Here is a 27,447-nt window from a genome sequence, read left to right on the forward strand (position 1 = left end):
TTTCTGTTCTCATCCTGAAGCAAAGTTCTTAACCTGAGGTACTATTTCTGGGTTAGCGGAGTCTGTAACCTGAAGCGTATGTAACCTGAGGTACCACTGTATTTGGAGTCGTAGGAACAACTGTTAAGTGTCCGCTTTTGACAATGCAGAGTTAACTACCTGTTGTGTGCGTTTCTTTAGCTAGGGGGCCCCTGTGAAATCTGGGCGCTCTCCTTGCCAAGGGGGCAGGAGGGGCGGCGATACAACTCCTTGCCCAGGGTGCTCCTGATAAGGAGTATAAGGAGACTCCCTGTACAAGCAGCCGCTGCATGTATCAGCCCACATCAGACAGGCTCTGTCTCTGTTATCCTCTTGGCGCCTACGAAAGCCTTTCCTTTTTCCAACAAGCCACTTGAGTGGAGAGTTTTGTCCCAGGCTGTGGACGCGCCGTACATTTAAAGCACATCCTCCTCCTCTACCCCACACTCCAAAAGAAAGAGAGAACAGGATACAATCTGTATATGTGTTGAGCTCGAAATCGTTTTTAGGTACATTTTATTGTTAAATCGCTTCGGGATTTTTTGGCGGAAGCAATTCACAAATGCAACCAATGATATCTGGCAGAGTGGGGCTGCCGCCGCCACATTAAGACCTGTTGCTGCAATAACTTATTTTCTGGGGTGCCAATTGGTTTGTTTGTCTTTTTGTTTGCCCGTTGGGTGTTTTTTCTGCCCTATCCTTCCTCTGATCCGGAGTACAGGACGCCTCCACAAAATTAATTGTTTTTAAAACAAGGATGGCAACGACACCTAACAGCATAGGCACAACAAACAGATCTCTGTAGGGAGGCAGTGTTACCCAGGATAGAATAAATCACAGGCCGGATGCCCAAATGAACAAGAACGTTTTCAATTGGCGTTTTGAGATTACATTTGGGGGGACAGTGCTCCATAGACTAGGCTGCACCACCGAAAACAGCCCTGCCACCCTCCTAGCTTCTGTGCCTTCCAACCTCCTATGTCAGTGTTTCTCAAATTTTGGGTCCCCAGCTGTTATTGGACTACAACACACATCATCCCTAGCTACAGGACCAGTGGTCAGAGAAGATGGGAGTTGTAGTCCAATAGACCGAAGTTTGAGAAACACTGTCCTGAGTATTATTATTATTATTAATGAAATTGCAGTAAATAGGTATTTTTAAAAAATAAATGAGTAAAGCCCATACACTGCTTGTCAGTATAATGTCAGATACGGCTGGTGAGTTCTGTCATTAATGTCTGGGAGGCAGAAGATCTTCTAAAGCCCTTAAAGGTAAAGGGACCCCTGACCATTAGGTCCAGTCGTGGCCGACTCTGGGGTTGAGGCACTCATCTCGCTTTATTGTCCGAGGGAGCCAGCGTACAGCTTCCGGATCATGTGGCCAGCATGACTAAGCCGCTTCTGGCAAACCAGAGCAGCACACGGAAACGCCGTTTACCTTCCCTCCGGAGCGGTACCTATTTATCTACTTGCACTTTGACGTGCTTTCGAACTGCTAGGATTCGAACCAACGACCTTCTGATCAGCAAGTCCTAGGCTCTGTAGTTTAACCCACAGCGCCACCCGCATCCCTAAAGCCCTTGGGTGTTCCCAAATGCAGGTGCAGGTACAAAAAGGAGCAAAAGAAAACAGATCACATGCATATCTTCCGGAATTATCATCCATTGGAAATATTCTGGAAATCCATTCAGGCTGATACCGCTGATAAATTAGGATACCATATCCCCTTGGAACCTAAAATATTTCTGCTTGGCTATCTAAAAGATGATATAATGGAAAATGATCACGAAATAATGGTTCACCTTATAATTGCAGCTAAGATTATAATAGCTAAAAAGTGATACGGGGGAAGAATATATATTCCTACAATATCTGAATGAATCGAGAAGATTTGGTCCATCGAACTATGATTAAGCTACCTTATTATAAAAGAATACATATGAACAGGTTTATGGGGAAACAGGTGTTTTTTATAATGCTCGGAGCAAGAAATTCGGTTTTAATGTCCAAGCTTGTGCTGCTTTCAACCTGCTGTAATAGTTATTTATTTACGCTCTTTACCTTCAGTTTATAGAATCATACAGTCGTAGGATTGGGAGGGACCCCAGGTTCCATCTAGTCCAGGCATAGGCAAACTCGGCCCTCCAGATGTTTTGGGACTACAACTCCCATCATCCCTAGCTAACAGGACCAGCGGTCAGGGATAATGGGAGTTGTAGTCCCAAAACATCTGGAGGACCGAGTTTGCCTATGCCTGATCTAGTCCAACCCCCTGCAGTGCAGGAATCGCAACATGTGCTTCCCCATCCCATTTGAAACCATACCGGACCCTGCTTAGCTTTACAACTGTTCTGGGAGTTTTATTGTTGCTCCGGGGGGGGGGATATGTTTGTTTGATATTTTTTAAGGTATCTATACAGTGGTACCTCGGGTTAAGTACTTAATTCGTTCCGGAGGTCTGTACTTAACCTGAAACTGTTCTTAACCTGAAGCACCACTTCAGCTAATGGGGCCTGCTTCCGCGCCGCCGGAGCACAATTCCTGTTCTTATCCTGAAGCAAAGTTCTTAACCTGAAGCACTATTTCTGGCTTAGCGGAGTCTGTAACCTGAAGCATATGTAACCCGAGGTACCACTGTACTGAGGTTCTGGTAATGTGAAAATATATTTATGTAATTACAAATGGGGAAAAATGTGCTAACAGATTCAGCATTTTTTTAAATAAAAAAAGGAGGGAGAGGACTAAATCAATAACCGCTCTGCTTGTCTTTGCAGGAGGCAAAGGGCTCCTGGGGGAAACAAGTCTCAGCAACACACGGAGCACCAACAGGGCACCGCCAAACACAACAGGGAACACCAGAAGCCCTCGCAGGGAGGCCAAGCGCCGCACTCCGCAGGCCGGCCCGGCCATCACGGCTACAGCCAAAACCGGCGGTGGCACCACAACCAGAAACACTCGCCCAACGACAAGGAGGTGCACAGAAATGCCAAAGAGACTGAGAACCTGAAAATCGAGGACGCCTCTGTCTGCACGGTGCACATCCCCCTGGAGGTCCACCGCGGCAGCGAAGGCACGGACAGGCAGTCACCGCAGTACATCCAGGACCCGGAGAGCAGGCGGAAAGATAGTCTCCATGAGCGGATAAGCGAGAGGCCCAAAATCAACTTGCTCCAGTCCTCCAAAGACAGACTACGCAGGAGGCTAAAAGAGAAGGTGACTCCCTTGCCCCTTGAAGCAAGCTGAAACACAGGCACCCCCAGCCCAGACGTTAGGTAGGGGGAAGCCACTGCTTCGGGCATCGGAAGCCCCGGAAGTGGCGCTCCTGCGGTTGCCGCAGCTGCCCTGCTGCCTCCGCCACAGGCGGAGAAGCAGCGCCGGCATCAGTGCCGATTTTGGGCAGGGTCTCATCCGAAATTGGCTCCCGATTCTCGGCCTGGAGTGGCAGCAGCAGGGCAGGGAAGCACTTTCTGTTTGGGCGCAAGCAGCAAAGTGGGACGAAGCTGCCCCTGCTGTTATATGGGTGTGCACTTATATGCCCAGCAGTTTTCGCAGGGGAGGGCTGAGCTGTTTGGAGAAAGGGGCAGGGCAAAACCCCTTGCCCTCTGATCTCTGGAGCTCTCAGAGAGGCCTTTGCTAGTTCCTGACCCCTTCTTAGAACTGGCTTAGCATGCACATTTTGCTCTGCACCATGAGGTCTAGAAACATTGCAGGTATATCCTGTGCTCTTTCCACCCCCCAAAGGCAGAAGGGTGGAAGCAGCTAGAGCAGCGGTTCTCAACCTGTGGGTCCCCAGATGTTGTTGGACTACAACTCCCATCGTCCCTGAGCTCTGGCCTTGCTAGCTAGGGCTGATGGGAGTTGTAGTCCAACAACAACCCACAGGTCGAGAAAGGCTGAGCTAGAGAGAGCCATTCTGCTCCTGCCAGTTCAAAGTGAGAGTCGCGTTTGTGGATTCTTAGCTGCATAAATGCTATGTGTTCATTGACATTATCATTGTCGCTTGTAGTGCAGTGGGAATGCAGCAACTTCCTGTTTCTCCAAGAAGATTAAAAATAAGCACACACAGCTAGGAGGTTAGCAGACAAACAAATCCTGTCCGAGCCCTTCCCTAGGCGGCTTACCTTGGCATAACCCAGACAATGGGCCCCTTTATGTGGGTGGTGGGGGTTCTGTTGTGCCAGCCTAATGTGATGCTGGCATGGGCACGAGCCAGAGATTGGGTCTTTCTATCCCAAGTGGCAGAGGAAGGAATTCCATGCTGCAGTTGCTAAGTAAGAAGGGAGTCATGGGCAGGGGGGAGACGGAAGAGAGGGAAAGTGTGGATTGGAATTGAGAAACCACAAACCCCAGGGAGCCAACCTTTCCTCCCGAGTTTGCAATAAGCATCCCGCATCACAGACATCTCTAAATATTGTGGCTCCGAGCCACAATCTGGGGTGTCCATTTTAGTAGTTCTCCTTACTGGGAACATAATGTATTGTTTTCATCACGCAGGTATATTTTTTCATCTTCACAAAGGTCTGTGATGGATTGTGTTCAAACCTACCCATATAGATATATGCACAGATATGTGTATATATATTTATATAGGACACCGCTGGTATGTTTTAGTTGGCTTTTTCCAGGGTATGTGCTTTATGTTCAGAGTTGAGTACTATGGAACTCGGGGAAGGTTGATCCTATAGAAAAAAGTGGTTGTTGCGGAATTTCCTTTTGCCCTCTGTCTTCTCTTTGCATTAGAAAGGTTGTTGCCACCAGGTGTCGCTATATGTCATTGGTTTTCTGCCTTAACGGGTCCAGCGCAGTGTCCTCTAATTCCGCGTCTTACCACTAGGTGTCACTCTGTGCTGTTTGTTGCTTTTGCCTACGAGGACTAATACCCCCAAAACAATATACATTCACCCCTATCTATCACCTCTTGTTTAAAAACGTTGCCACAGACATGTGCCCAGTAACCAGCTATGGAAAGATAGTATTTATTGTGCTAATTTCCCTCAACCAAAACACCCATGAGAGATCCAATTTCTGCTTAAAAACCTCCAAGGGCAATCAGTCCATACCACCACCTAAAGGAGTCTGTTCCACTGCCGAACACCTCTTTCCGTCAGAAAGCTTTTCTTAGCCTGCAACGTGCGGCAGAAATTCCACACATATGGCTTTTCAACAGCATCTCATGGTGATCTTGGGATAGCTGCGTTCCTTCAATTCTTTCTGTCAGGTGGCTGTTAAAAGCACAGAGCTTCCATCCTTAAAAAGTGGCCCATTTGGCTGCAGAGTTTTGGACTTGGAAGCCTATCCAGATGTTTGCTTGGAATAGGTTTCTCTTTTGATTGCTGTGGTTTCCTTAAGATTCGTTCCCAGAAGAGGAGCTATAGGCACTTCATCCAGTTCCATTTCTGAAGCTCAGCATATCTGAGCCGAGCTGTTCTAGTTAGTTGCCTGGTGAGCATAGGAACACGGGGTTTATATTGAGTCAGGCCATTGGTCCATCGAACTCCAATTTGTCTGCTCTGACTGGCAGTCGCTCTCCCGGGTTTCAGGCAAGGTTGTCTCCTAATCAGAGGTGGAGCAAGCTGATCGGGCGCCTGGGGTGGCACGTGTGCCCTGTGCCCAGGGGCGGGGCCAGCCAGGGCAAGACGCTCTGCTGGGCCTCCAAGGAGTCTGCCTGACCCTCCCACTAAGCTGCCCTACAGCTGGGGGGAAGGCAGCGGGCGGGCACTGCGGAGCCTGTGCGCGCCCAAGCCACCATGTCTCTCCCAGGAGAGTCGCGTGGCTTGGGCACGCTGCAGACCCCGCAGTGGTGACACCCAGGGTGGACCACCCCCACCGCACCCCCCTTCCTCTGCCCCTGCTCCCAGTCCTACCTGACTGTTTAGGGAAGCTTTTAATGTTTGCCATATTTTTTGCTCTATAAGACTCACTTTTTCCCTCCTAAAAAGTAAGGGGGAATGTGTGTGCGTTTTATGGAGCGCATGCAGGCTGCACAGCTATCCCAGAAGCCAGAATAGCAAGAGGGGTTGCTGCTTTCGCTGTGCAGCGATCCCTCTTGCTGTTCTGGCTTCTGAGATTCAGAATATTTTTTTCTTGTTTTCCTCCTCCAAAAACTAGGTGCGTCTTGTGGTCTGGTGCGTCTTATAGAGCAAAAGATACGGTAATAGGTTATTGTATTTTAGTGTTCTGTTGGAAGCTGCCCAGAGTGACTGGGGAAACCCAGCCAGATGGGCGGGGTATAAATTATTATTTTTTTATTGATTGATTGATTGATTGATCGATCGATCGAACCCGGGACCTTCTGCATCTAGCCCCTAAGCTATATGCCCCTGCCCCAACTGAGCTGAGACAGTTACATGGGATTCAGTGTGTGGTGTAGACATGCCCTCGGATGTTGTGTCCAAGCACCAGTTAAAACTTAAGCTGCTCCTCACTGCAGGTTCGGATTTTTCGCAGCATGCTTAATGTATACTTTAATTGCATAGGCCTCCTTCCACGCTTCCAAACTTGTCGTTTGCTTGGTGCAACTGTGCTGATCTGTCTTTTTTCTTTTTCTTTCCTTCCTTTTTCTTCTCCGCCCCCCCCCCCCCGCCACGTTTCCCTTGCATAACAGATGCCTTGTCTTTCCCTTTTCACGGATCAGGACGAAGTGGCCGTGGAGTCCACCAACCCTCAAAAGAACAAAATGGACAAACTAATTGAAATTCTCAACAGCATGCGGAACAACAGCAGCGGGGTGGACTCCAAGCTCACCAACTTCATGGAGGAGGCCCAGAACTCCACCAACTCCGAGGAGATGCTTGGGGAGATTGTTAGGACCATTTACCAGAAGGCCGTGACGGACCGCAGCTTTGCCTCCATGGCCGCCAAGCTCTGCGACAAGATGGCGCTCTTCATGGTGGAAGGCACCAAGTTCCGGAGCCTCCTTCTCAACATGCTACAGGTAACCAGACAAATCGCAGCCGCGGCTTTTGCTGCCTTTGCGGCTGCTGCTGCTGCTGGCATGCCGTCGCTTACGGAGAGAGAAGTCCGTAAGTTCTGACCGTGCTTGAGCTGCCTCCTTCGTTCCATTCTCACCCAATTAATTTTAGAAAAATGAAAGCATAAAGGGGGAGAGAGGGGGGGGAACCCAGGGCAGCAGTTCTGTGTTTGTTTACAGGAGCGTTTCATGGTTACGACGGACTGATATAATTTTATAGGCGCTGCCCGCCTCCCGTTCTATTTTAAATGCCCGCTTTAGCAATTTTGTGGTCTCTCCAAAGCACATGTGCATCTCACTGTAAGACCAGGTGGATCTGTACTACGGATTCTTTGGTTTTGGACTTTGTTTTGAACTGATGGGCGGCTTCCATAGATTTGGGGAAGGCAGGGCAGAATAGGTAGCCTTGGATTCCTGCCCTGAGGATGAAGGGCCCAGCAGACGGGCGGCTTCTGAAGGTGGTTTGCACAGAATTTCGAAATCGCGTGTGAATCTGGTGGCCTGAAGAGGCTAAAAGAGGCAGGTGGAGGGAGGGAGGGGGTCAAACCTCTCACAGGACCGTGAAGGCTTTTCCCACAAGACATTGCAAGGCAGACCTTTGTCGCATGTATGGAAGCACCGCAGAGTAAGCCCTGCACCAGAATCGAGCCTCCCCAGTGGAACTCAGTTGGTGTGTCTGTGCCAGTGGCGTAGCGTGGGGGGTGCAGGGGGGCCGGCCGCACCGAGCGCAACATCTGGGGGTTAGGGTTAGGGGGCGCAAATCCACGGGTTAGGGGGCGCAAATCCACGGGTTAGGGGGCGCAAATTACTTGCCTTGCCCCGGGTGCTGACAACCCACGCTACGCCACTGGTCTGTGCCATCATAGAGGAACAGACTTGGACCCAGGAGAACATCTGCCTGCAGAGGTCATGTCCCCCAGCCCTCTCTCCAGGCTGAAATTAGGCCTGGAACAAGACAACAAAAGGTTTTTCCAAGCCTGGAAGAGAGCAGGGTTAACCTCAGTAAGCTGCATCATATGTTGTTTATGTCTTAAGGCCCGTAAGACCTTTGCTTCTTATCCCAGAAAGTGAGGGTGTTCTGTGGCTACACAGTAAGGTGTGTCCACACTACAAATTTAAACCAGTTTAAAATACCTTTAAACTGCCCTGGTTCCCAGCCACAGACCTCTGCGGGGTTGTTGCTCTGTGTCGTAACTGGGTTTGTCTTAATGCCAGATTCTCAACACTCTCCTGCAACTACGTTTCCCACAATTCTTTGGAGGAAGCCATGAACAGTCAGCCTAGTTTCTTCAATACAGTGAATATATGTCCTGTCCATGCTCAGGATCAAGCAACAGTGAGTTCACCTAAAAAATATTGGTGTTGGTTCTTCTTCTTCTTTGGCGATCACTCGTAGCCAAGTAAGATTGTCTTCCATAAACACGGTTTTAACATGAGTCCATAAGGGACTGTGGAGGCCAATTCTGGATCCACACGTCCTTCCACAGTGGGGACATTGGTTTCCAGGCAGGAGTTGATCACGATGTGGATTTGCCAAGCGTTCCTTCCTCTTAGCACGTTTCTCCCCTGAGTCCTGAGTTCGAGTGTCTTCAAAGCCCATGACACCTTTGGTAAAGGCTATTCTCCAATTGGAGCACTCGCAGGCAAGTGTTTCCCAATTGTTGGTGTTTATACTACATTTTTTAAGATTTGCCTTGAGACAGTCTTTAAACCTCTTTTGTTGACCACCAGCATTACGCTTTCCATTTTTAAGCTCAGAATAGAGTAGTTGCTTTGGAATACGATAATCAGGCATCTGCACAACGTGGCCAACAAAGTTGTTGTTGAAGAATCCATGCTTCAACACTGGTGATCTTTGCTTCTTCTAGTACACTAGCATTAGTTCGCCTATCTTCCCAAGTGACGTGTAAAAATTTTCGGAGACACTGTTGATGGAATCTTTTGAGGAGTTGGAGATGGCGTTTATAAGTGGTCCATGTTTCACATGCATACAGTAAAATTGGTAGTACAATAGCTTTCTAAACAAGCATTTTGGTTTCCCTGTGAATGTCCCGATCCTCAAACACTCTGCATTTCAATCGGGAGTAAGCCGTACAGGGCTGGATCCCTATAGAAAACAGGATGCCGGGCTCAGTGCTGACTTGTGACAGCTGTCATTTTGCAACTGCGAGAGCCAGGTGAACAGAGGGGACCCCGATTCAAGTTCCTGCTCTGGAGAGATGGCGACCGACTAGCCAATGCTTCTGTCGACCAAATCTATCTGGCAGGGTTATCACAAAGCCGAACGTGCCTCAAGTCAAGGCAACTAAAAAAATTCAGGGAATCTGGGTTTTGGGGGTGGAACCTCAAATCACCAGCGTTTCCAGATTGAATATAAAACTGTTATCAATGTGAGTTGTTGCCAACTTCCTGATAAAACACGAAACAGGCTTTGGCTAGGAGGAGCCAGCAGCAGGGGTTAAGTTCACACCTCCTTCTCACCAGGGATTAAGGCAGAATTGAATTCACGATAAAGCCTCTGCGGAGGCCTTGTGCATTATCCCCGAAGGGTGAAGGACCTTTTTTAGCCTGATGTTGCCAGGCTGTGCAAGGGTGTGATAAATAGGGGATAAGCATCTTTCCTCATTACCGCTAAAGCCTCTGAATTCTCAGTCCAGCCACTGAGCAGGAACGGTGGACCTGAACCCCTCGCATATGGGCCTAACAGATGCTCGTGTTTTTAAAGAAGGCCCTGCGGACTCAGAAGCAAATGGCTGCAAAGGCTTAGGCAGGCTGGCAAGAAGCAGTCTTGCAGCACGCTTCAGCAGAGGGCCTAACACACTCAAGCACTGGCAGGGCTGGGGGCCACGTGCGGCCCCCCAGACCTGTCTGCCTGGCCCTCTAAATCCTACGCAGGCTGCACCCTTCTGCCGCGGACTGGTTGGATGAAGAGGAATGGTGGGAGGAACCAGCTGGGGAGCCCCCAAGGGAAGAAGGCTCAGAGCCCAGGAATTGGTGCTGGGATGTTAATGAGTGGTCAGTGGGAGAAGACTGGGAGGAGGCGGTGGCAGAAGCTGAAGAGGTAACAGGGTTTAGTGAGCTGGGAGAGTTGGTGGCAGAGAAGGGAGGAGGAAGGCCAAGATAAGCCAGTTTGGGGAAGAAGCCAGGATGTCTCCCCCTCCTGCTGCAACAAGCTCCCCTCTCCCCTGGTCTCCCAGAACCAGGAGAGGCATGAAGAGGGCAGAGAAGTTAGATTCATGGAGGTGCAGTCTCAGATTGCTTGGGAAAGACCCTGGAGAGGAGGGGATTGCAGCAGCAGTGGGAAGGCAGGGACCTTCAGACTCTCCGCAACTGCTTCATTGGGCAGAGGCCTGGCAGAGATGAGATGCTGTGCTCATTACATCCTGCTTTTGCTCATAAAGAGTTAACTCCAACTTGCCCAGTGTGATTTATGGCTGGCTGGCTCCTGTCACCTTCACTGCCCTGCTATGCTCTTGTAACTCCTTTTATGTTTACTCCTCCTTAAACTGTGAAAATGCCTCTTCCTTGCCTGGCTGGAGAATGGAGAGTGGCGTCTGTCCGTCACCTATGATATGTGGCCCTCAGAAAGGTTGGCCATGATGGAAAGCGGCCCTTGGGTTGAAAAAGGGTGTGTGTGTGTGTGTCCACTCACATGATAGTGGACCATCATACATGGTGTGCTATGCTCAGAATTGGGCCCAGAATTCTGAGATCGGTGCACTCAGGCCGGGATGGGTGCCATAGGTTCAAACCCATTATATCTGAGCAACCTGGCCACTGAATTCTGCACCGGCTGAAGTTTCCAAACAGTCTTCAGAGGTGGCCCCACATGTTGCAGTAATCTAACTTAGAGGTTGCCAGAGCTTAGGTGACAGAAGCTAGGCTATGTGCGGACAGGGGTGCAGCTGGGGCACCAGCCGAAGCTGATGGAAGGCGTTCTGCGCCCCTGAGGCCACCTCCAGCTGCAGCAATGGATGTGGAAATACCTCCTCGAGGTAACCCCATTGAGAACAGGCAAACCATTCCATTTTCTAAGAACGTGAGGGAGGGAGACCTGTGATTGTGGAGTTTGGAAAGATACTCCCCCTGGGAGTCTTCTGGCAACCATTGTTATAAATACCAGCAGTTGCATTGGCCGGAGTGTGTGTTTGTGGGTGGGGAGGGACGGACGTTAATTGGCTTGCCTGCAAGCTCTGGGTATGTAACCTAAGTTAAAGTATTCCTCTGTTGAAATCTGCGTGCTCTTTATAACCGAGAGGTGTCTGCTTCTGAAGTATGCATAGCAAAGTGTATTAATAGAGAGGGCATCACTGGGATTGTAATAGAACCCTTCTCTCCTTAGCAACCGTTCCTAACAACACATCAAACAGAAGGATGTGATACCTTTCGGGAGAGGAGGTGGGGTCAAGGGAGAAGCACTAAAACTGCCAGATCCATATGCAGTTATTGACACGACCAGGATGTTGCAAGACAAGAGGGCGTGAAAAAGGAGATTGAGACACATCCCAAGATAAGGCCTGAAGCTGGAGAGGGGAAACCTTCCTTAGCCCAAGGGGCACATTCTCTTCTGAGCAACTTCCTGGGAGCCACCATTGCCAGGGGTGGGAGGGGCCAGGAGCGAACAAGGGCGGAGCAACATATATAAATTTTAGCTTTATAATGTTATTGGCATCCGTCCTTCTTGAGATACAATGGAGTGTGCCTCCGAGGGAGAAGTCAAACGGCTGTGTTAGCAGCACCAAAGTGACCTTCCTGGGGTGCAGGCCAGGACAGTGTGTTTGGGGGTTCTGGCACAACCCCACTCTCACTGATGTGATCTAGAGGAAAGCAGAGCAAGATGCTTGGCAGGAGCTGCCAGAAGGAGGCGCCATCCAACCGTCTGCAGATTTGTGTAGGGTTCACTTATTAGCCTTTTCTTGTCCCGCAAGGCAACGGCGGTTTAGGGTCAGAGTTTTCCTTCTCCTAGATGGGCTATCTTCCCAGATTGATGAGCCCCATTTCCCTCTACACCTTCTTGACCAGGGGTCGGCAAACTAAGACCCACGGGCCGGATCAGGCTCAATTGCCTTCAGGATCCAGCCTACAGACAGTCAATGGATCGGCATGGGGATTCTGTTAGTTCGGGCTGCGCCATTCCCCCCCCCGTGCCATTCCATTTCCCCCCCTCTCCCTCCCACACACCGCAGCGCTGCCTTCTCCCTCCCTCCTCCTGGTTTCTCCCTGCCTTGCCTAGAGGAGGAAGGGGGCTGGGCTAAGCTGGCTGAGCCAGTGGCGGCGCAATGGGGTGGGGGGGGCAGTACGCCCCAGGTTCCATGACAGCTTCTAGGAGCCACAGGTGAGAGCTGAGTTTCTGTGGGCATCTCACAGATCCGTCTCCATCCACCCAGAGTTCAAAGACATTCAGGGTGTAAAGTAGGACTGCTGAGGGGCGTGGCTTTGAAAAAGTGGGTGTGGTCTGGAGGACTGGGAAGCTGCATCTGAATGATAGGAGGCCCCCTCAAAATCATGTGTACACCTGACTTGGGTTCTATACTGGAGGAAAGGTGGGATTTAGGCGTAATAACATTAATAATGCCAGTCAGCATCTGATATCCAAGCCCTCTTCACTTAGTACTGAACAGCTCATGGAATCCAGTTTTCTAACATCTGTTCCATTCTCCAGACTTTCATATCCTCGGAGAGACGAACTAAATGTAAAATGAGGAAAGACAAAGTCGTCATCACCAAATATGACAGCCAAGGGTTGAGTTATTTCCCTCCACAGTAGCGTGTGATATACTGTATTTTTTGCTCTATAAGACTCACTTTTCCCCTCCTAAAAAGTAAGGGGAAATGTGTGTGCGTCTTATGGGGCGAACGCAGGCTGCGCAGCTATCCCAGAAGCCAGAACAGCAAGAGGGATTGCTGCTTTCACTGTGCAGCGATCCCTCTTGCTGTTCTGGTTTCTGAGATTCAGAATATTTTTTTTCTTGTTTACCTCCTCCGAAAACTAGGTGCGTCTTGTGGTCTGGTGCGTCTTATAGAGCGAAAAATACGGTAATTTATGCCATACCCTATCGGTCTGTTTCTGGACCATGTCAAGTTCACATGTGTTCATTCATTAAGTCCGTTCCTTCCCGTTTCTACTTCAAACTGTGATTGAGTGATTGATTTAAAATCCACACAGAAATTCATAAAATATTTTTATCGTAAAATGCATTAAAATGCACATTTTACCTCAATGTACGTGTTTCTAAATCTCATCTTAAAGTAGACAGACGTGATTTTGAGGCTTGATGTTTTTAAAGCCTGAGGCAATTAAAAACTGAATTATTTCCTTCTCCTGTGAATCGGCATAGGGGCACCAGAGGTGTTCCCGAACATGCCTTTCCAAAATGAGAATTGGGAGGTTGTAGAACATTTGTGTCTCCTGCCTCAGGCATTTAAAAAAAAAAGCTCTCTTTGGATCAGGCCTTGAACCAAAACGTTTGCCAGGAACTTGGATCCTGTGGATATGAATACAGTATTTACAAAGGCAAAGCTATAAAACAGAAATGGAACGGCTTCATTAAAGGACCCAGACAAGCAAACGCATTTAACTTTGTAGTGTAGGGTTTACAACTTCCTTCTCCCTCAGTGCCGAGGTCTTTATGGTTTATGATTTGTGCTCCGCAAGAGGGGGGGGGTGGAATCACGGAAGTCTCCCTCATTTATCAAGGTCTGATGAGTTATTTTGGTGAGTGAACAGTTATCTGCTGTAACAGATTGAGAATCACTCCCCTGAGGATTGTGTGCAGGTGATTGGCTTGTAGTAGCGTTATTAATAATAATAAAAACCCGACAATCGCAGAATGCTTTTCATCTCTGGATCTCCCGGGAGTTTACGAAGGAAGGTGCGCCGTCGAATGCACCACGTGCCAGACAGAATCCAGCAAAGGAAGTCAAAATGGCTTCCGCGCAGCCGTCCTTGATGCTATTCTGCAAGCTGCGAACCTATAGCAAAGGAGCCAGGATACTTTTCTACCTGAATGGAAGGCTTTGTTCTTCAAAGGCAGGATGTCCAACCGAGGGGGCGGGTTCAAAGTGTGTTGTTTTCCGCCTGGTTTTGCTAGATTTTCCCATCGGGAAATTCTCACAGAGAGGAACCTCAAGATTTTCAGAGTTTTGGTCAAAGCTTCTTTTACAGGCTGTGCAAAAGCAATAGGTAGTTGTCTTTGTCCACTTGAGAAGATCACAGTTGATTGGCACATTTGTCTCAAGCAACTAAAATGCCACCACATGAACAAGCTTTCCAGTTCTCCAGAACTCTCCTTCAGATGAAGCATACAGAATTACATTTTCTTGTAATGCAATGAAACGATTACCTTAAAAGAAACCCAACAGACCAAAGATGGGTTTGACTCTAACTCAGGCTTCCTCAACCTTGGCCCTCCAGATGTTTTTGGCCTACAACTCCCATGATCCCTAGCTAGCAGGACCAGTGGTCAGGGATGATGGGAATTGGAGGGTTGAGGTTGAGGAAGCCTGAACTAACTGAAAGCCTATATTTCGTGTAGGATGGAGTAACAATGAAATCATTGATTATTATCACCTCATTACATCCATGAGATTTTAGCAGCTTTGCTGTGATGGTCCTGCAGGTCAGGTGTCATAAACTGAAGAGGATAGTTCTTGATAGCATCGTCAGCCCAAACTATCATTTAGTTGTTAATTTCTATTGTAAACCACCCCGTGACCATTGGACAGTATAGAAATTCAATAAATATAATAATAAACATATCTCGCCTCAGCCACAAATCTGTTATTCTTCCTTCCTCAGCTTCTTCCCCATTTGTAAAATGGGGACACTACCAGTTCACTTTGCAGAGCTGTTGTTGAGATTACCAGTTCACATAGGTTGTGTAAAGGCACATATAGCCCTTGTTCACACTTCTCATCTTGGCTTGCTGGTCTAGTTTATCTGGGTGTAGTTCTCTATGGTCAGGCTGATGGGAATTGCATTCCAAAATATCTGGAGGGCACAAGTTTGGGGACTACTGCTGTCAGCACATGAGAAAGGCATGGCAAGCCCCAGGGTTAACCCAAAGACCCTTGACTGGTATTAAGACAACCACGTGCGCTTTGCACAAATGTGCACGGCCTAGCCAGGCATCCCATAATGCCTTATAGTGCTTTAGCTTCAGTGTGCAGCCGCATTACCTGAGTGGCAGGCAGCAAATTCCTGTAGGGAGCGCAGCCTTGTAATCAGAGCTGGCCCCAGTCACACTGGAATTCCAGGCATGTGAGGAGCAGGTCACAGAACAATCCAGAATGTTCTCTTCGGCCATATCTTCCTCCATGCTAAAACCCACCAGCGCTTGGTGAAAGTATCGCATGTCGCAAAGCGTTGCTCAATGGCCCATGCTCTTTTTCTTTTTTTAGAGTTTCAGTTTTCCTGCAAGGTACCAAGAGTACGATTTAAAGAGTTCTCTCCTTTTGTGAACTCGAAAGCTTCGTTCATCGTTAAATATCATCGGCCTTGCCCACATTTGCACCATGCATTTAAAATGTGGTAGTACCATGGTAAACAAGGAGCCGGTACATAGCTTGGGGGTACTTTTGGGTCCTTTGCTGTCGCTTGAGGCTCAGGTGAGCCAGTGTGGTGTAGTGGTTAAGAGCAGTAGACTCGTAATCTGGTGAACTGGGTTCGCTTCCCTGCTTCTCCACATGCAGCTGCTGGGTGACCTTGGGCCAGTCACACTTCTCTGAAGTCTCTCAGCCCCACTCACCTCACAGAATGTGTGTTGTGAGGGAGGAAGGGAAAGGAGATTGTTAGCCAGTGGCGTAGCACGGCAAGGCAAGTAATTTGCGCCCCCTAACCCGTGGATTTTAGCAGGGGACAGAGAGCTGCGAGTGCGAGCGCCCCCCCCCAGATGTTGCACCCGGTGCGGCCGGGCCCCCCTGCACCCCCCACGCTATGCCACTGTTGTTAGCCGTTTTGAGACACCTTCGGGTAGTGATAAAACGGGATATCAAATCCAAACTCTTCTTCTCTTCTTCAGGTGGCCTCGGTGGCCCAGAATGCCTTCCATCAGCTTGGCCTATTGGCCCAACTGCGCCCCAATCTGGACAGGGAGAGCCTAGCTTCTGGCATCTATGCTCTGGTAACCTCTATGTTAGATTACTGCAATGTGTTATGCATAGGGCTGCCCCTGGAGATGGTTCGGAAACCTTAGCTGGTGCAGAATTCAGCAGCCAGGCTGCTCACCAGGGCAAGACAGTTTGAGCATATGACACAGATCTTGAGTCAACTGCACTGGCTACCAGTTAGTTTATGGGCCCAATTTGAAGGGCTGGTTTTGACCTATAGAGCCTTAAATGGCTCAGGACCACGTCTCCCATATGAACCAACCCGGAACCTGCAGTCATCATCTGAGGCCCTTCTTTGTGCATTACTGTATTTTAATATTTTGTTGGAAGCCACCCAGAGTGGCTGGGGAAGCCCACCCAGATGGGCAGGGTATAAATAAATTATTATTGTTGTTGTTGTTGTTATTGTTATTATATCTGTGTGCCCCCTCCGCAAGAGGCCCGGAAGGTGGCAACATGAGAAAGGGTCTTTTCTACAGTGGCCCCCTGTATGTGGAACACTCTTCCCAAAGAGATTTGGCTGCTGCCTTCATAATATACCATTAGCTGCTAGGTAAAAATGTTTATAAACAGGCTGATTAACCCCTTTTAAATGTGTTTGGAGTTTGGAGGAGGGGGAATTTCGGGTTTGTGTCTTTTGTTCCTGTTTTTTGTGTTTTTATAACGTACTTTATGTTGTGAACCACCCTGCTACTAATAATAATAATAATCAGCCAATAATAATAATCAGAGCCAGTGTATTCCTCCATGGCCTGGACAGAGCATTGGGGCCAGGTTCAGCTTCCTGCTTAGCCCTGAATTCTGTGGATGGTGTTAGGAAAGTCACAACCCCTTGGTTTTTCATTGCCCAGCCGTAAAACAGAAACACTTCCTATTTGCCCTCCCTCACAGGGGTGTTGTGCGACTGAGCAAAATCAGAATCATCAGGTGCCCAGCACATTAAAGTGTTATAGATATAATTGACGGTTAAAAAGGAAAAAAAAACTGAGATGAAATCCTGCAGCTTACTGCGTTCCTGGGCTCAGCCTGATACCAGGGATTTGTTCCTTTACCCTTGAACGTCTCCGGGTAATTCTGTAGCGACGTGTTTATCTCGTACACTCCTTGGTAGCCAGGGTGTGCAAGCGTCTGCAATCACCCAAATTCCACCTTGAGACATGAGATATGGGGGCAGAGGAGAGGGGGGGGGTTGCCAAGAGAGGAGAAGAGAAGGGGGTTCTGGACGGCTGCCCAAAGAGGCAGGTGAAAATGAAAGCTTGGAATCAATTAGGGCTATAGGCACCTCCGGCTGCGCCACAACTTCGCTCGGAGCTGGGAATGTTCCGCCACGGCCCACTGAGTCTGGCCAAGCCGCCCGCCTTTGCATATTTTTCTTCCCTAATCTCCTGATAGGCTTTCCTCGCTGTGTTTTGTTAATGTTACGGGAGCCGCTCTCCGCCGGGTCCCATGCAGATAAAGCGAGCTATCGGAGAAGCCCGTATTAAGTGTCCGGCCACATGGCTCCACAAAGTTTTCCCGGTGTGTAAGCGGAGCAGCGGCACCTCTCGGGCTGGGCCCGTCTGAGCGGCTAATGTGAATATCCTTTCCGTCACCCCGAGGCCAGCGTGGGAGGAGGGGGGAGCCTGGGTGGCTGGGCGGATTCCTGCCTAGTCAGGCAGGCAGACAAGAGAATTCCAGCCATGCTAACTAGCAATGTGCTGAATCTCAGCCTCAGGCAAGAACGCCCGGCAGCCACTCTCAGGAACAGGCTGCTTATACCTGCTGGCTTGGGCAGAGAGGGGGGTTTAAAGGGAGGGCGGATCCTGGCAACGTCCAGCCACGGAAAGTTTCCTTGCCGTGTTATGTAATGCTCTCCCTTAGGTGCCTCTGGGGATAAGGCAGCAAAGAGGGAGTCCGGAGCAGGCTGTGATAAGCAAGGCCCATTGTGCTCAGAACAGGGAAAGGGCACCAGATCCCAGCAAGGAGAGGAATGGCCAGATTAGCATCGCTGGGATGCTGTCCTGCTGCGTGGTAGGATAACCAGGTGAGGGCAGCTGATGGGTCTTAAACCCTCTGTGAGTTAGGGACTTCCTCTGCATGTGAAGACAGGCTATGGTGGATCAAGCGGACAAGACAAGAGTGGGTCCAACAGTCAAGAAGGCGGCTTCTTCATGTGCTGTAGAAGTAATAATAATAATTTATTATTTATACCCCGCCCATCTGGCTGGGCTTCCCCAGCCACTCTGGGCAGCTTTCAACAAAATATTAAAATACAGTAATGCATCAAACGGGACGCGGGTGGCGCCGTGGGTTAAACCACAGAGCCTAGGACTTGCCGATCAGAAGGTCGGCAGTTCGAATCCCCACAACGGGGTGAGCTCCCGTTGCTTGGTCCTTGCTCCTGCCAACCTAGCAGTTCAAAAGCACGTCAAAGTGCAAGTAGATAAATAGGTACCGTTCCAGCGGGAAGGTAAACGGCATTTCCGTGCACTGCTCTGGTTTGCCAGAAGCGGCTTAGCCATGCTGGCCACATGACCCTGAAGCTGTACACTGGCTTCCCTGGCCAGTAAAGCAAGATGAGCGCCGCAACCCCAGAGTCGGCCACGACTGGACCTAATGGTCAGGGGTCCCTTTACCTTTATCAAACATTAAAATCTTCCCTAAACAGGAAGTGTGGGGCAGATGGAGTTCATCCACCTGGCAAGGGAGCCCATCTAGGAGAAGGAAAACTCTGATCCTGAACCTCTGCGGCCCTGTGGGACATCTTTGGGAGAAGAAAATGCTAAGGAGTAAACCCTACACAAATCCGAAGTGGAGTCGGTTGGATGGCGCCTTGTATGCCTGTTAACTCCTCCTTCCGGCTACTCCGGCAGCCAGGCTGGTGCCAAATGTGTTGCTCTGCTTTCCTTTGGACCGTATCAGTGAGGCTGACATGGGGGTCTTGTCATCTGGGTAGCCCAGGCCCTCCAGAAACGCTGTCCAGGCTTGTGCTTCAAGGAGCCTCCTTGGGTTTGACTTCACTCCCAGAGGTGCACTCCATTGTCTCTTGGGACAGACGGAAGCCAACAACACGCTAGGAGGAAAGTGAGATACAAGCTTCCATTTGCCAGTTCAGCCATTTAGAAGAGGGTCCGAAGAGCCCTGCAGGATCAGGCCAAAGTCCAGCATCCTGTTCGCACAGCAGCCAAGCAGCTGCTATGGGAAGCCTGGAAGAAGGATCTCACTGTCGCTAACCTTTGCGAAGCTCGCATGCAACCTCTGGTAGGTTGCAGGGCTATTGCCCCGTCGTTCCAGCCTATCGCCAGGATACTTCCCTTTCCCCGGACGCTGGCAGCTCACGGCACAACGCTGCATGCAGTCGTTCTGAAGCTTCACATCGTGTCCTTTGGGTCCCCAGTTCTGGACATCATGTCCACCAATGCAGGCTGACCCCTGGCAAATGCACCGCAGGACTGCAAGCCTTCTGCACAAGGAAGGATGCCAATTCGATGTGAAATAGTTGTAAGAGGTGCACAAAATTCAGGCTATTTCCCCCTCCCATTGAAACCCAATCCTGGGTCACTGTCCAGTTGGCTTTTCCTATGCCTGGGGCAGATTGCATTGTCATTCAAAGGGTGGCATCCTGCCCCAAGTCAGGAAAAGAGCCCTGAATCTTGCCAGCTGAAGGACTCAGCCAGTCTAATGCATTAAGTCGTCAAGGCCATCTGCTCCCGAACAGGCCGTCTTAAATCCAGGTCAGTCTGCTAGAATCTCTTGAACTTGAACCTTTTAGTTTTATTGCCGGTGTTAACCGGCTGCAGCGTTGGGAAATCCCAGATCCTGGCACCAGACAACTAATGCCGGAAAGAGCCGGCTATCCTTAGATGGTCCCTTCACATTGCATAAATAAGATGCAAAATGATTTCCTCTCTGGTTTTTCCTGTTCAAAAAAAGTCTTATCTTAAGAGAGCAAGGGGTCTTTCTTGTGAGTGTACTACTGGCAGTGCACGGGTGATGGGGGTGAAGTTGGCACCCAGCTGCTGTGTGGTGACCGAGGCAAAAAGGGGTCTCCTGCTTCCAGAGGGCATCTGTTTGGTGGCTGCAGTGTTGAATTGATGGGAGGTTGGGTCAGCATGTGTTGCCTCTTGATGCAACCCTGTTGGCTGCACAGTCAGTTGCCTGGGGCAGTCTTCTAAGGGTGACACAGCCCTGTTGCAAACCCTTGAGACAACATGAGCCCGCTTTCCCTAGTTAAGGTAAAGGTAAAGGGACCCCTGACCATTAGGTCCAGTCGTGGCTGACTCTGGGGTTGCAGCGCTCATCTCGCTTTATTGGCCGAGGGAGCCAGCATACAGCTTCCGGGTCATGTGGCCAGCATGACTAAGCCGCTTCTGGCGAACCAGAGCAGCGCACGGAAACACTGTTTACCTTCCGGCCGGAGTGGTAACTATTTATCTACTTGCACTTTGATGTGCTTTCGAACTGCTAGTTGGCAGGAGCAGGGACCGAGCAACGGGAGCTCACCCCGTTGTGGGGATTTCTCCAGAAGCGGCCTAGTCATGCTGCCCACATGATCTGGAAGCTGTACGCCGGCTCCCTCGGCCAATAAAGCGAGATGAGCACCGCAACCCCAGAGTTGGCCACGACTGGACCTAATGGTCAGGGGTCCCTTTACCTTTACCTTTTACACTTCGTGTATTACCAGTTCACAGTAGATTTGTTAGCAGCACCCAAGTACACCTAAAGCTCACCTTCCGCACCAAACAACATCTTCATTCTCATCTCCTATTAAGACACCAGAGCTCAATGCTGCAGGACCTTTGCCAGCTGCCTTCTGAGATCTTCTCCTGCAACACTTGGAGGTCAAAAGCTTAAGAGGGTGATTGAGGTGGTCGAGCAGGTATATTAGGTGGCTCCTTTTCATATGAGGGTGCTGTGATCTCACTATTGGTGGGGACATTTGTGTAAATCAGAGGAGGGCAAGCCATGAGCTTCAGTCCTTCCTCTGTGTCTCCCTGTACCTTTCCGACAACAACGGCAGAGAAAACGAGAATGGTTAGATTGAGAAGGGGCGGAAAGTGGGAGAGAGAGAAGGAAAGGAGTGAAAGATGAGAGCATGGCAGAGAAAGAGAAAATCCTATCCCCACCCACTTTGGGGTGTTGGTCCTTCCCATTGCCAGTTCCTGCTACACCTACAGCCTATGGGTGGCCCCCAGCCCCTTCCCACCAAGGTCCTCAGACTTTTAAAAGGGCTACATTGGAAATGATAGCTTTATGGCAGGCCTACCCCTGTCCTGTGGATCTGAAAACCACCCTAGAACGGGTCGTTATCCTTTGCAGAGACAACAGGGTTTGTTTTGTGCCTGCAAGTCTCAGAAGAGGGAAGACCTTTGACAGCCCGCAGAGTTTGTTGGCCTGTTTTGCTCCACTTCCTTTGAGCCGGTTCCATCAACAAAGGCAAGGCTGAAGTTTCCCAGACCAATTTGCATCCAATCTATTTTCAGCGGCTTGCGGTATAAAGGAGAAGGCGGCGTCTCGAGCCACTTCTCCAGCTGCAAACCCCTCTCGTGTGGAGGACAAGCATAGATTCTCAGATAAGCGCGTCGGTTGCCACCTCCGGTCAAGAGGGGCTCCTGTCATCGCTTACAGCTTTCCCAGGGGAAAGAAGAGCACTGCCCTTTTGAAAGCCAATAATAGGGCAGTGAGAATGTGTCTCCGTGGTGCTTAAAAGGACCCAGGGATTCTCCAGGAATGGAAATACAGGTTGCAGGTTGCTGGGCTCAGGTGCCAAGGTGCTCTCTTGAGTGCCACAGTTTGGGGATGCCTTAAGCTGTGACATCGGCAATAGAGCACATGGGATCCCATGATCTTAACACACACATGCACAAAATGTGTGGACCGATCTGCACACTGGGAAGGAGGGGGGATGGCCAAGGCTGGCCAAGGGTCTCTTAGAATCATAGAGTTGGAAGAGACCACAAGGGCCATCGAGTCCAACCCCCTGCCAAGCAGGAAACACCATCAGAGCACTCCTGACATATGGTTGTCAAGCCTCTGCTTAAAGACCTCCAAAGCAGGAGACTCCACCACACTCCTTGGCAGCAAATTCCACTGTCGAACAGCTCTTACTGTCAGGAAGTTCTTCCTAATGTTTAGGTGGAATCTTCTTTCTTGTAGTTTGGATCCATTGCTCCGTGTCCGCTTCTCTGGAGCAGCAGAAAACAATCTTTCTCCCTCCTCTATGTGACATCCTTTTATATATTTGAACATGGCTATCATATCACCCCTTAACCTCCTCTTCTCCAGGCTAAACATGCCCAGCTCCCTTAGCCGTTCCTCATAAGACATTGTTTCCAGGCCTTTGACCATTTTGGTTGCCCTCCTCTGGACACGTTCCAGTTTGTCAGTGTCCTTCTTGAACTGTGGTGCCCAGAACTGGACACAGTACTCCAGGTGAGGTCTGACCAGAGCAGAATACAGTGGCACTATTACTTCCCTTGATCTAGATGCTATACTCCTATTGATTCAGCCCAGAATTGCACTGGCTTTTTTAGCTGCCGCGTCACACTGTTGGCGTCACACTGTTGGGTCTCAGATGATTCTGTCAATTGATGCTGTGAATAATAATAATAATAATAATAATAATAATAATAATAATAATAGTCTGGTAGTTGTTTTTCTCTTTGACATCTGGTGGGAGGGCGTTCCACAGGGCAGGTGCCACTACTGAGAAGGCCCTCTGCCTGGTTCCCTGTAACTTGGCTTCTTGCAGTGAGGGAAGCGCCAGAAGGCCCTCAGTGCTGGACCTCAGTGTCCGGGTAGAACGATGGAGGTGGAGACGCTCCTTCAGGTATACTGGGCCGAAGCCGTTTAGGGCTTTAAAGGTCAGCACCAACACTTTGAATTGTGCTCGGAAACGTACTGGGAGCCAATGCAGGTCTTTCAAGACCGGTGTTATATGGTCTCGGCGGCCGCCCCCAGTCACCAGTCTAGCTGCCGCATTCTGGATTAGCTGTAGTTTCCGAGTCACCTTCAAAGGTAGTCCCACGTAGAATGCATTGCAGTAGTCCAAGCGGGAGATAACTAGAGCATGCACCACTCTGGCCAGACAGTCCGCGGGCAGGTAGGGTCTCAGCCTGCGTACCAGGTGGAGTTGGTAGACAGCTGCCCTGGATACAGAATTGACCTGCGCCTCCATGGACAGCTGTGAGTCCAAAATGACTCCCAGGCTACGCACCTGGTCCTTCAGGGGCACAGTTACCCTATTCAGGACCAGGGAGGGAATGCCCTCCCATTGGATGTCAAGGTGATGGACAACTACCTGACATTCAGAAGACATCTTAAGGCGGCCCTATTCAGGGAAGCTTTTAATGTATGATATTTTAGTGTTTTTTGGTTTCTGTGGAAGCCGCCCAGAGTGGCTGGGGAAATCCAGCCAGATGGGCGGGGTACAAATAATAAATTATTATTATTATTATTATTATTATTATTATTATTATTATTATTATATAATAATTTATTATTTATACCCTTCCCATCTGGCTGGGTTTCCCCAGCCACTCTGGGCGGCTTCCAACCAAATATTAAAATACAGTAATACAGCAAACATCAAAAACTTCCCTAAACAGGGCTGCCTTCAGATGTCTTCTAAAAGTCTGGTAGTTGTTTTTCTCTTTGACATCTGGTGGGAGGGCGTTCCACAGGGCAGGTGCCACTACTGAGAAGGCCCTCTGCCTGGTTCCCTGTAACTTGGCTTCTTGCAGTGAGGGAAGCGCCAGAAGGCCCTCAGTGCTGGACCTCAGTGTCTGGGTAGAATGATGGGGGTGGAGACGCTCCTTCAGGTATACTGGGCCGAAGCCGTTTAGGGCTTTAAAGGTCAGCACCAACACTTTGAATTGTGCTCAGAAACGTACTGGGAACCAATGTAGATCTTTCAAAACCGATGTTATGTGGTCTCGGCAGCCGCTCCCAGTCACCAGTCTAGCTGCCACATTCTGGATTAGTTGTAGTTTCCGGGTCACCTTCAACGGTAGCCCCACATAAACATCAGGAAGAACTTTCTGACAGTAAGAGCTGTTCGACAGTGGGACAGACTACCTCGGGCGTTTGTGGGGTCTCCTGTATTGGAGGTCTTTAAGCAGAGGTTAGATGACTGTGTGTTGTGGATGCTTTAGTTGAGATTCCTGCATTTCAGGGGGTTGAATCCTTGGGGTCCTTTCCAGCTCTCATAAACAAGTCCCAATGAGTTCAGTGAGACTTGCTCCAGGGCAGGTATGTGTTGGGACTGCACCCTCTCCAGCCTCCCTAATGTAAAGGAATAAAAAAAGACGAGGGTGGTGCTGTGGTCCAAACCACAGAGCCTCTTGGGCTTGTCGATCAGAAGGTCAGCAGTTCGAATCCCCACGAAGGGGTGAGCTCCTGTTGCTCTGTGCTAGCTCCTGCCAACCTAGCAGTTTGAAAGCTCCAGTGCTAGTAGATAAATAGGTACCACTGCAGCGGGAAGGTAAACGGCATTTCTGTGCGCTCTGGTTTCCGTCACGGTGTCCTGTTGTGCCAGAAGCGGTTTAGTCATGCTGGCCACATGTCCTGGAAAGCTGTCTGTGGACAAACGCCAGCTCCCTCAGCCTGAAAGCGAGATGAGCGCCACAACCCCATAGTCGCCTTTGACTGGCCTTAACCGTCCAGGAGTCCTTTGCCTTTTTACCTTTCAATAAACTAGCATAGGGTTGTATCCAATGCGAGTCCTACTCGGAGTAGACCCATTGATGTTAATGGGCGTGTCTGACTTGGCTCCATTAATTTCAGTGGGTCTCCTCTAGAGTTGGACTTGCGTTGGACACAACCCGGCACTATTTTATTACACCAAACCCGCAAAACTGGCGAGGCAGAGGGGAATGAATTTCCCAGGAGTTCTGAAGCCCGGTGGCCTTTTCTCCATCCAAGCCCAATGCCACAAGTCACTTTGCTGTCTGCAATGGGGTGTTTTTAAATATATTGGTTGCTTGCATTAACTTTCCCCTTTTGCTCATCTACCTGCCAGCATTCCTTCTGCTTCAACCTTTAAAGCCGAGATTTGCCCGTCAAGTGCACACTCTGATATAACGTGGCATCTTTGAAGCTTCGTAGGGGCCTGAGCCACCTGTAGGTGGCGCCTATGTTGTTTAGGACCTGGTCAGACACAAATACAAGGTACCGTATTTTTTGCTCTATAAGACTCACTTTTTCCCTCCTAAAAAGTAAGGGGAAATGTCTGTGCGTCTTAAGGAGCGAATGCAGGCTGCGCAGCTATCCCAGAAGCCAGAACAGCAAAAGGGATTGCTGCTTTCACTGCGCAGCGATTCCTCTTGCTGTTCTGGCTTCTGAGATTCACAATATTTTTTTTTCTTGTTTTCCTCCTCCAAAAACTGGGTGCGTCTTGTGGTCTGGTGCATCTTATGGAGCGAAAAATACGGTGCTTAATACACACAAAATGCACTCAGTCCCTCTGCTACAGGCTTGAAGCAAGCACTTCAATGTCTGCTGTGTTTTGCAAGTGTCTTTCTCAATGAATTTTGTTCCATAAAGTGGAAATTAAAATGCACCAATCATAGTTAAGCATTTTGGGGGAAGTGGATGCATTGCGGACACTGTGTGGGTGTGTTTCCTGGCCTAGCTAAGAAGCATGACTGCTGTTAATGAACATCCAGCATTTTTCTCTATTAACCTTGCTTTAAAAGGTGGGCGGGAGGGGGGGGAGAGAAGCATGTATAATATCGGTGGAGGCAATAATTTGATCCAGCTTGACGTTTTGGCATGTAAGCCAAGGTCTGAACCGCACGAACGGTTTCTTTTTTAACCCAAAGTAATGAAGATGGCTTGCATAATTCAAAGCATTCTGCAGAATCGCCGACTAATTAAGTTCCCCCCTGGAATCGCTTTGCAAACACAGGGCCCGCAAACATGCTGTGCCTGTTGCCACCCTGGCGAGCGAAAGCCGGACTGTGTCCCACGGAGCCGCCACGGAGATAATAAAACTGCTCTTGATATTACCCAGTGGGACTAACCAACAGGTGACCTCCTACAGGGGAGGCAGCAAATGGCAAGGTGAGGATACCAGCGGTGCAGGGACCCCACCAACTCCTTGGAACACCCCACTGTCTTGCATTTTTGCGTTTCCATGTGGAAGGAACTTGCCCAGGGTTCAAAGAAGAAGATACATATACTAGCCCACAGCAAAGCATGATGTTACTGTGGTGGGCACGCTGCTGTATGTCAAGCATCTGTCAGGTATTCTTTAGCCACGATTCCTACGCTTCAGGGGGTGGACTAGATGACCACTGGTGTACCTTCCAACTCTGAAATTATATGATTAAAAAAGAAATCGGGGGGGGGGGGGCGGGGAATCAAGGGTCTGGAAACCAAGCCTTATGAGGAACAGTTGAGGGAATGCTAAAGTGGAGACAGAGGAGATATGATAGCTATCTCAAAATACAGTGGTACCTTGGGTTAAGTACTTAATTCGTTCCGGAGGTCCGTTCTTAACCTGAAACTGTTCTTAACCTGAAGCACCACTTTAGCTAATGGGGCCTCCTGCTGCTGCCGTGCCGCAGGAGCACAATTACTGTTCTCATCCTGAAGCAAAGTTCTTAGCCTGAAGCACTATTTCTGGGTTAGCGGAGCCTGTACCCTGAAGTGTATGTAACCTGAAGCGTATGTAACCTGAGGTACCACTGTATCTAAAGGGCATGGACTTGTTTTCTCCTGCTCCAGAGGCTAGGGCCCAAACCAATGGATTCCAGTTACAAGAAAAGAGGTTCCAACTAAACATCAGAAAGAACTTTCTGATGTTAAGAGCTACGGAACAGTGGAACAGACTCCCTAGAGAGGTGGGGAACTTTCCTTCCTTGGTGGCTTATAAGCAGAGGTTGGATGGATATCTGTCATGGATGCCTTAGCTGAGATTCCTTGCAGAGGTTCTCAACCCTGCCCTGGGATCATGCTTTCCCTAGGGGGCCAATGGCAGGGCCAGGGCTTTGGCTTGCATCAGAGAGGCAGATAAGCAAAGGCAGGATGAAGCAAAGCATAGCGGTAAGAATGGAAAGAGGTGTAACTGGCTGGTCTCAAGTCCTCAGCCAAACAGCAGCATATTCCCAGCTCCTGGGTCAGCCCCCCCCCCCCCTTGCAGACTAAACAGTTCTCTTCCCCTCTGTCATTTCGCGACCAAAAGAATTTAGAAAAGAGCCTGCAATTGCTCGCACAGCCCTACCGCCTCAAATATCTACGGCTTCGGTCTTTCCGTCGACTCCCTTTGTTTTCTGCATCTGGGCTAAGCCACTTCGGGGTGCTGGCAGGAGGAGTGCAACGTGACTGAATGCCTCCTCCATTCGAGGCAGCTCCCCGCAATTCGAAAGCTA

At 49.5% G+C, this 27,447-nt stretch overlaps 1 protein-coding gene across 3 annotated transcripts in view; it reads left to right on the top strand.

The window, feature by feature from the left end:
• CTIF (cap binding complex dependent translation initiation factor) overlaps positions 1-27,447 on the top strand; it is a 179,389-nt gene that overhangs the window by 124,860 nt on the left and 27,082 nt on the right. For 2 of the 3 annotated variants that reach the window (XM_082241989.1, XM_082241991.1), the window contains 2 exons: positions 2,793-3,231; positions 6,623-6,952. In XM_082241989.1, the coding sequence (XP_082098115.1) occupies positions 2,793-3,231; positions 6,623-6,952 (769 nt within the window). The remainder of the gene's footprint in view (positions 1-2,792; positions 3,232-6,622; positions 6,953-27,447) is intronic. The other variant, XM_082241990.1, reaches the window with a different exon arrangement.

The sequence above is a fragment of the Podarcis vaucheri genome, assembly GCF_965113315.1.
Source record: "Podarcis vaucheri genome assembly, chromosome: 11".
NCBI classification, from domain to species: domain Eukaryota; kingdom Metazoa; phylum Chordata; class Lepidosauria; order Squamata; family Lacertidae; genus Podarcis; species Podarcis vaucheri.